Source organism: Rhynchophorus ferrugineus, unplaced genomic scaffold (genome assembly GCF_030347505.1).
Source record: "Rhynchophorus ferrugineus isolate W39M unplaced genomic scaffold, kcgeb_rfMv2 rfM2, whole genome shotgun sequence".
Taxonomy (NCBI): Eukaryota; Metazoa; Arthropoda; class Insecta; order Coleoptera; family Curculionidae; genus Rhynchophorus; species Rhynchophorus ferrugineus.
Genome location: NW_027472581.1, coordinates 53,077,816 through 53,088,311, shown reverse-complemented (window position 1 = coordinate 53,088,311; position 10,496 = coordinate 53,077,816). Strand labels below are relative to the sequence as shown.

At 31.9% G+C, this 10,496-nt stretch overlaps 1 protein-coding gene across 1 annotated transcript; it reads right to left on the bottom strand.

Moving 5' to 3' along the window:
• Positions 1–1,823: 1,823 nt before the first annotated feature.
• Positions 1,824–9,719, bottom strand: LOC143190844 (uncharacterized). Its single transcript, XM_076395411.1, has 4 exons — positions 9,088–9,719; positions 8,308–8,803; positions 8,013–8,205; positions 1,824–1,953 (listed from the first exon to the last, which is right to left on the bottom strand). The coding sequence occupies exons 1-4, from the start codon at positions 9,586–9,588 to the stop codon at positions 1,824–1,826; spliced, it is 1,320 nt and encodes a 439-aa protein (XP_076251526.1). The 5' UTR covers positions 9,589–9,719.
• Between the last annotated feature and the right edge of the window lie 777 nt (positions 9,720–10,496).

Here is a 10,496-nt window from a genome sequence, read left to right as displayed (position 1 = left end):
AGGCAGATACAGGAGTGGTCCTAAGATACTACCCTGAGGAACTTCAGCCTAAATAGGTTTAATTGTTGAGAATTCTCCTTCTTAGAAAAAGATAAGATGAAATGATGATTTTCTTACGAAAAGATATGATTCCAGCAGTAGACAGTAATTCGACGGCAGCAATATGCTCATTTTATTAATTAATCCCAAGTGCCACAACAGTTGAAAAGCTTGTGAGACATGTAGGAATATTGCAGGGCAGTATTTCTTTTCTTTGAATGTATTTTCAACAACCGCTGATACTGTGCACTTGGTCGATTGTCGAGTGGTGATTTCGAAATCCAAACTTGAAATCTACTATTTCTATAAGTGGTTTATTACGTTTTAACAACGGTTTCTCAAGTAACTATGATATGGCAGGTAACAGCCAAATAGGCCTGTAAGATCTAACTTGCTCTACCGGTTTTTAAGCATAATTATTCGAGCAATCTCAGGATATTACGGAACATGCTTCAGTCTTAAATAGGCATTGAATATATATGGCAACACAATTATAGCTTTTTGTGGCAACTGTTTCAATAACTCAGGTAAAATATCATTAATTCCAGGAGCTATTTTAGGACTGAGGTATTTGTCAATTTCTGTGGCAATTTTCACAAAATAAATTTCCCAAAACATCAGTAAAGATTTGACAATCAATAAGGATTTAGATTATTTGTCTAACTATTGATGACAGTAACAATGAATGCAAAGTTTTTAATAAAAAACAAAATTGCTTTTTTCGCTATTTTCCTCACAATTATCGAGAAATATGTTAAAGAATTATTATTATTTTGTTGCTCCAATATTTATTATAACTTACATTATATTATTATTTAGTTACTAATTTACTCTACGATATTCGTATTCAAAGCAAAAGCTGAATGTCGTGACCCACTCACATATCGTGTGAAACTAAGAAATCCAATTTTAATATCATCCAAACATATTAAAACAAAGTTCGTTCGAGCAGTGTTGCAAAAACCTGAATGTACCAACGGTCAGTTGTTAAATAAGAGTACCTCTAAACTAGCTCTAAAATACAGTTACGCTAGTAGTAAAATAGTAATTTATATTTATACGTGTTTATTGTTTATCATACGTCGTTTTTAAATAAAACGGAAACCTCTATGTCAAGGAATATATATGTTGATAAGTTTTAAGCAATACTCAAATGTATTTGCATAGGACACTTTAATATAACACATTTATTCTTACAAATTATATAGGTGTGAAAATAAAGTTGATATAAAATAAAGCAGCTCTTACAATAGTTATCTTTCGCCAGCACTCTGCTGTTAATAAATATATTAACGCCATTTTGAGTTTAGGTGTACATGCCTTCGAAAGGCATATGTAATATTAATATTACAAGTCGTATTAATATTATTAAGTTCAACTTAATATTCACTTTCTTAAATCTACTTTGACGTCTATGTCTTGATTTTGGGGTTCTTAGTCGAAGCACTATTATGATATAAGACACATATGATATTAATATAAAGTATACAAAAAAATACAAGAAATAATCAATTTGATTTTCATACTCTATTTTTTGTTAAGTAAGGGAATTATATATTAAAATAAAGGAAACAATTCTAAGATATATGTATATATATATATATATATATATATATATATATATATATATATATATATATATATATATATATATATATATATATATATTGATTCGGTAGCCATTTGATACTGATTAACAAAACGCGTGAAACCAAAGCTGGCTGAGACTTTTGTGATGTGTATTATCGATACTAACCATGCGAACTGTAATGTGTTAAATTTGATTAGAGGCAGATATTGAGTTTCTGACAAGCAGGACCTCCAAGGTAGAGATTAAGGTACGTTATAAGGTACGTTATAACCACATGTCGGCTAAAGTCCCATCGCCTTTGAATATTAACGGACCGACCAACGCTTTATCAATATAGATCGTTAAGAATGATTCCATCGGTTTGATTAATTGCGATATGTCGATAATATATTCATCTGGATTCAAGAAAAAAGTTCGGTTTTGTTTTACAAACCATTTAAAATAGTTTATTTCCTACGATATCTCAATTATATTATTATTGTAGAGAATACATTACATCATACAACACATAAAGTAAATATTGTATACATACGGTAAATACTGCATAATATTTATACATAAAATTACAATATTGAAATATGAAAATAATTATTACAGATTAATATGAATCTTTTAAAAATTATTGTAACTGTTTTAAGTTATATTTACGAGTAATATTAATTCAAATATGTTCAAAAGAATTGTTATTCAAAGTCTCTCAGTAGGTGTTAGCTGAAGGTTCCAATATAAGAAATCAATTCTATAATATCTGGGTGCATCTATGACATATCTTTAGGTCCATGATTCCATAGGTCCATGTCGCTTTTAGAATTTGCTTATATTTATTGGATTTGCTTTGTAGAGATTGTACAGATGATTGAGATCGTCCTCTAATTAACCAATATATTTTTAATATTTCAACTCCAGTTTCGAGATTCATCCCAAGCAGCTTAGTATCGTTGCTATATGAGATGATAGTATTATTGATTATATATTGTTGTATGTGCTAGTTAAACTAAAATCAAGTATGTCATCCATTGCAATAGCCCCAATATCTTTTTTGTGGTATACCTACTTTAGCTTTTTTTAGAATGAAATAGGCCTCCTTTTGTTTGACTCTGTCCAATCTATTTGAGATGTAATAATATAGGAGTTTAGTGTGCTGCTTGGATAACATTTTCTGAAGCTCGTGGATAACTCCAGCATGTCAAATATTATCGAAGAATTGGGTTAAATATAAAAATAATTATGTATGCTGTGCACACTTATTTCGTTAATTGTTGAATACTTAGATATCTTAGGTACTACCGGTAGCATCGAAATAAGTTTGTAAGATTTTAGTTTACTTGGTGCTTTTTCTCGTTTTTGGATCATAATCACTTCAGTTATCTTCTAAACATCGGGTTATGTTTTAGTACAAATACTGCTTTAGGTGTTAGTAAGTTTTATAACATTTCATTGATAGATATTTCTATACTTATGTGGTTATTAAATCATAGCTGGATGATATCTTTGGGTTGATATAAGTTATTACAACTTGACCTACTTTAAATCGACTAGATCAATCGTCGAAATGTTTCACTTATTGGACGATAAATTATATTCAAATTCACTTTATTATGGTTTTAAGTTTGCTCGAAAGGTTTGCTTGCTTTACCTGCTATTAACAGTTTGGAATATTTTCCATGGCAAATTTCTCTTAAGTTCGATTTTTTTCTTTCGGTATTGTTTTTTATCACACAAATTTCAAAATTTCCAGAAATGTATTTTATAATTAGTTCAGTTTCTCTGGTATTTGCGACACAACAAAGAAGTTTAGTTCTTAATTTTTATAGTTAAATTGTTCAATTTAATCCAAGTTGTTATTGATAACTTAGACAAATTAAGCTTTTTTATTTCACTAGCAATCTACCGCCCATATATACTCCTTGATTGAATTTTAGACATCTCCAAATAACCTCCCGTCGTTTGGTAATCAATTACCTTCGCGGGAGCCAATCCCAAGCCCGCAATCATTTTCCTATCCAGACGTTCAGCGCTAATTAAGGAACATTTTGGCCGATTGTACCGCCTCAAAACGGGTTATAAACGCCATAGTCGGTAATTAAGCCAGAAGGGGTGACGATAATTAATGAATTCCCGCGATGGCATAAAGCGATATTTTGTGTTCGGGCTCTGGAGTGCCGAAGAAACGGTGTGTGCCGTTTGACAGACCCCTCCATTATATTCAGCTAACAACGCATACACTTTGCTACGAGTTTGGTGGAGTTTCTCATTCAAATTAAATAAACAATACAAAAAAGGCTGTATCAAGGAGTTTAGAACATCTAAATGTTTTACCGTCTGTTAGGGGGTGCGATTTGGGCAGGCTAATAAAGCTGAGGACAAATATGTAAATTCGAAATATAACGTAGAAATATGTGTTTGATTGAAATACTTATCAGCTTCAGAATACATTCCAAAATATATGCTCGGATATTTCCTTATTAGAGATTCTTAGATCGATAATGAAGTTTAAGCAAAATTGTGCTCTCTAAAAAACTCCTTTTCGGCCACCAACAATCTAACTGACCACCATTTTATGAATGTATTTCGGGACCATCTTCCACTAAATATTATAAAAGTATACCAGAAGCATGAAGTTCCTTCGAAATAAAAAACGCCAACAAATAATAAGAATGTGGTCTTTAATGTAAGGAAAACTAATTGAAAAAATATGTAGATAACACGAATCACCCAAGAAATGCTAGTGACTGGCTGATAGTAATTACTCATTAACTGTTTGATACAGAAAATATCCTTGTAAATGGTAAATTTTCAACAATATCATTCATATTACCTATTGAAGGAAAAGCTAATTTGAGAACAACAATTCTGACATATAATATGACAAATTATTTCAGTCATGTATTTTGTATTGAGCAGTTTCACTATTAACTATTAATAGATATATTTGATTAAAATTTTATTTGTCTCACAATTATATCTACATAGTCATTACTTTATTGATACTATATTTTTATTGCATATTTTAAATTCGAAGCATAATGAAAACATTTATTTTTCAATAAGTTTTAATTCAGCATTTTTATTGCATTTTGGATCCCTGGGATGGCAAATCCTTGGCTTATGTATTGCTTATCAATACTATTTAAAAATCTCTGTTTTTTTATGAAATGTTCTTTAACTTCATGTTATTTTTTTTGCTTCTGAATATCATTGCTGCTTTTTTATTGATGGTTGAGTTAATTTACTCATATTTATTCATTAACTCCATTAAAAAGGAAATAAATATAATTTGGAATTTGAATACTCTTAATATGCTGTCCATTTTTCTGCTATCCCATATACATTTTGCATGCCTTTTTATATCATTACCTTTAAACAATGCTTTAATACTTTTAAATTATATTTTATTACAAATTTAGTTTGAGTCGTTACTAAAGAAGCAAAAGAAATATAATATCTTTACGGTGATCGGTAAGTATAATTGTATTTATTGTTTATATTATATATCGGATATTGGTAAATTTTGCATGAATTTTATATCTGTAGTTGTAATTTATATTTATTACTAGCTGACCCGACAGACTTCGTCCTGTCAAAAAGATTTGTAATGTGGCAGTTTTTGTGCCTACGTATTTTAAAAAATTCTCCTGAACAGAACCATCACCCTGGTGATAGGGCGTTGTGAATAAAAAATAATTAAATAAAACATATATAAGGATTGAAAAGTAAGTAATCGCTTTATTGTTAATCATGTGAATCATAATTATTATTATTATTATCATTATATTGCTTTGTGGTATACGATGTTTTTTGTTTGATTACCTGGCGCATAGATAAACAAATCTGATGGTTTTCCAACACGGGAACAGGCAACATACAATTGACCATGTGAGAAACATGGGTTTTCTAGATTAATACCACAAACACTTAATGATTGCCCCTGGGACTTGTTTATAGTCATAGCAAAAGCAAGCCGTCAACATGTCTATAGGAAATTTGCCATTACCAATGTCAATGAGTTGTTTAGAGAATATGTTTCCAGATTGGTCATTTTGCAACTCGACACGCATATTCTTGCTTAAATGAAGTACTTTAACATGTTTCCACAAATTGGAGGACTTTAGACATGCATTGAGTTCATCAGCTGGCGTTGATCGTGGAATCACTGGCAATGTTTGACGAAAATCTCCTGCTAATAAAATCATTGCACCACCAAATCGGTTATTATTGCATCGTAGATCTTTTAAGGTTCTGTCTAAAGCCTCCAAAGATTTTTTATGTGCCATCGTGCATTCATCCCAAACAATCAATTTACATTGCTGCAAAACCTTTGCCATTGCAGAGTTCTTCGAAACGTTGCAGGTTGGAGTTTCATTGCTTTGCATATTTAATGGCAATTTTAGTGCTGAATGGGCTGTTCGACCACCTTCAAGCAAAGTTGCTGCGATTCCCGACGAAGCGAGTGCAAGTGCAATTTTATTTTGTGAGCGAATTGTTGCTAATATTAATGAAATAAAAAAAGTTTTTCCTGTACCACCAGGTGCATCTAAGAAATAAATCCCTCCAGTTTCATCATTTGTTATTTTCATAAGAGTTTCAAATACATACTTCTGTTGTTCATTTAACAGTGGAAGATTTGTTTGAATTTATTCTTTCAAAGCGTTGAGATCATACAGTCTTTCTCGATGCAACTCTTGGTTAAAAGCGTCATGCATTGGACGATTGGGCGCGGTCAGGCCTAATTGAATTAATAGTTTGTTTGACATTATCAAGCACATGTCCTCAATTGAAATCAATGCTTCATTGTAAATTTCTTCACTGATTTGTATATTTGGATTTCCCATTCTATTCCGTATTTGATACAAAATATCATCACACATATAATCTTTGTACTTCATCCACAAATCAATTGGGTTTGATGGGAAACATGTAGATATGATTATAGAAAACAATGTTCGTATTTGATGAGTGTGTGATGATATTACAGCATCATTGAGAGTTTGATCCCAATGAGCGTCATTTTCAAGCAATTGCAAACGTTGACAGGCTTCTCTGTAGGATCCACACAATTCACCATCAACAGTTCGTAACTGTTGGAATGATGTTGGGCCACGTACATTGACTAATAGCAGTCGTAAATAAAAACATTCATCATTGCTTGGATGTACTGAATAAATCCGGCCAATCGCATCGGTGGAATATACATCTGTATATCCTGGAACTGGTTTTCCTTGTTTCCGTCGTATAAATCTCCTTGAGGATTGATTCCAGGTATAATATTTTGGCATTTCAGAATATAGCAATGTTTGTGCGAAATCATCGTTTTGGCATGTCTCAAAAAAACTGGTTAATGTAGTAGATGGTGGCTGAGCAGCTCTTTGTAATGCGTTCTGTGCTGTAAAATACACTCTTTGTCCATTTTCTAAATGCACAGCTAAGTGAACAACAGAAGGGTGTCTCTCATGAATAGGAAAAGAAAATATTCGCCAAACTGCTTCATTACTACTGACAGCGGCCCTTTTGGTATTGGGTAACTTCATCATTAGAATTCTCTGCACCAATTCCAATCACAGCCATATCACTCCCTTTGGTTACATATTTGCAAATGTATTTAATCGATTTCACTGAATGGCAAGATTCAACGTTGATGTGTGCTTTGAATGTCTTTGATAAAATGGGTGAATATGGAACAATCCAACGATTATCTATTTCAATATCTTGTTGATTTAATTTGACAATTGTTGATTTCCCATTGTCTGCTGTCGATCTGCGACGATACAATGGATAACCGTCATTACCAGTAATTGTTTCCGATATTAATGTCCGTGGATATCGTTTTGAACATTTACCATCCATCATACACGGTGAATTTTGATTAAGAGTTCCACAGGGACCATGTATCATGTTTTTGATAACTACCTCATGCAATCCAGGATCTACTTGTACATTAGGGATTTCAGCTGATATCACTGCATCAACTTCATTTGGCCTTATCTTTTCAACCAACCAAATCAAAATGTGTACATGTGGCAATCCTCGTTTCTGCCACTCCACAGAATACATCCAGCAGCGTGTCTCACCAAACACATTATGTTTTACGATGAAATTCATTAAAGATTTCAACTTTTGTCTAAAGACTCTGGCTGTAATATCATGACGATCAATGGATGATTTCCCAGGTAATAACTCCTGCTTAATTTCTATCCATTGCGGATTGCATGTAAATGTGATGAACAAATCTGCTGTACCATAATGACGAACATACGACATGGCATCTTGAGCATATTCGTGCATATGCCGAGGGCTTCCGATGTATGTTGCTGGAAGAATAGTCATCCGACCGACATTCTGTGCATTTCCATCAGTATTAATCGCATCTCGAAGGTGAATATACTCTTCAGATCGGAGTTTGGTTTGATTCAACCTGATGAATGTTAATCTCTCCGTTTCAATTTTAACATACATGTCATCAACATATTTGTGATATAATCGCCGACATTTCAATATGTGATTATCTGCATTTTCCCGAATCATTAGGCGGTATGAATAATAGTTCATTGAACTGACTTTTTTGTTGGTTTCAGAACCTGTAAACAGATTTTGTTTTAATAACATTCAAATATAAAATTAAAATACATAATATAGTGACTGAGATATTATCGCCATAGCTAAACTAATATTTTAGTTACCTGTAATGGGATTTATCATTTTTATTGATAAATCGTAGCCATCTTCACCTTGCCAAAATATAATGGGATATTGCAGTGCATCATATGAGCGGTGTGTTTCCTTTATAGGTTGTAATTGAAAATTCCGACGATGTAAAACAATATCACGGGATTCCAAGTTTTCTCCAACTACAACGATAGCAACTTCATCAATAGTTGGTGCATTAAAACGTCTTGTATGTTGACCTGCAGGTGTTTTATCAGCTCTGATTACAATTTTGTGATTATTGGATGGCATCAGATCCAGGGCAGTTTTAAACAATATAATCAATTGATTGTGTTGATGAAATAAAGTTTGTAATTGTTCTACAATAGACCTTTTTACTAAATTGTTATGTGCACAACGCAGATCAATTTCTTGTGGTGAATTGCCCATAAAATAAATTTGCAGGAATTTGTTGTCGCTATCTGACACTGGTAACAGTGAACCTGCTCTGTGATATATTTGCCCTTGTATCTGTAAATAAAAAAAATATTATGGTGTGGTATAAATTAATGGATTGTCAATGATCAAACTTAAATAATATTTGATCTTAAAAAGTATATATTTAGTTTTAACTAATATCTATCAAATATAAAATATAATAAAAGTGTCACTGAAACTGAATCACCATATAATATGATGACTAAGTGATATATTTCGTAATGATTAAGAAATTGAAGATTAGTAACACATCTTAACTTTGGTGACAGAAAATTTTGTTCGCTAAAATAATTATGAGTAACTGCTATAATACATACCTTGAAAGTTGGCATAAAATTTTCCCGAACTGCATTTGTTGCCCCAAATGAAGTCATTTGAAAGCAATTGTTATATTGTTGAATATGTGTCAAAAAGTGTATAGAATCTGTTCCTATTCCTGAAACCAATGAGTACAATGGTTCTGGTGGTGGATCCAATTGTATCAATTTCACTTTACCATTTGCGCAACACAATCCATTGGCTTCGTTTTTGTATTTTAATGCCTTACAGTGTGAGCAAACCAAGTTCATAGAACCAATAACAACACATTGGTAGTTACTGTAGTCAATTGACACATCGTAACTGAAAGCAGCTGGATTCAAACTTGCGCGATTATTAGTTGAATGTCGCGCTCGCGCTTCACGCGTTTGTGATATCCGAATTCTTTCACGTTCATTTCCGTCGTCACGTTCTTGTGCAGTACGATTAGATCGGTAATTAGCTTGGTTTATAGCATTTCTGGTTCTTCTACCTAAATTGCTTCGTCTTATAGGAGGCATATCAAATATAAATTATTTTTTCACTAATCACGAACTAAACAAACACTAACTAACTAAACACTCTGCACAAAACACGATATACGAATTTGTTTCGTGTATCACTTGACAATTCATCTGTCATCTGTCAAAAGTCATCTGTAACAGACAACTTTTTTTTTTAAATTTGATATGACTTGAACTCAAATCCTTTTAAGCCGTACGAATTGTTTTATTTATTTAAAATTTGAATTAAATTTTAAACAAATAAAAAATTTTAAATAAATAAAACAATTCGTACGGATTAAAAGGATTTGAGTTCAAGTCATATCAAATTTAAAAAAAAAAAGTTGTCTGTTACAGATGACTTTTGACAGATGACAGATGAATTGTCAACTGATACACGAAACAAATTCAAACAAAAAGGGCTATTTTTAGGGTTTTTCCAGCAATAATTCTAATTTTTCTCGCCGTAAAAACCATCCCTGAACTTCAACGAACATTTTAAAAAAAGATTTGGCCAAATTGGTCAAGGCGTTGTTGAGTTATGCGCTTAGGAACATATTTTGCGATTCATTTTTATATATAAGATTAAATTTAGAGTAAAAGAAATATGAATTAGAAATTTAGAGAAATAGTTCTATAATATAAGTTTTTTATAATAATTTGTTTATAAAATACAAGCAAGAACATGCAATAACTTTACTCATTGGCAGGAAGTGGCAATCTCTTCTGGTCAAAAAAGCACAGTCTGAAAATTTAGCGACAGTTTTTATTTTTCGACATTGAATCCAGATACATTGATATAGATTTCAAAGTTCAAAACTTGAGCCCAAGCAATCACAAAATTATGCCATTTATAACGACAATTTTGAAAATAAAAATTTTTATCCTTATTTATCACGTCTGAGCTTTCATATCTACTCCTATTT

Coding starts and splice junctions, on each gene's coding strand:
- LOC143190844 (XM_076395411.1), bottom strand. CDS start 9,588: ATGCCTCCTATAAGACGAAGCAATTTAGGTAGAAGAACCAGAAATGCT. Junction 8,206..8,307: donor AATGATAAATCCCATTACAG/GTAACTAAAATA, acceptor ATCTGTTTACAG/GTTCTGAAACCAACAAAAAA. Junction 1,954..8,012: donor ACCAAACTCCGATCTGAAGA/GTATATTCACCT, acceptor ATATTGATAAAG/CGTTGGTCGGTCCGTTAATA.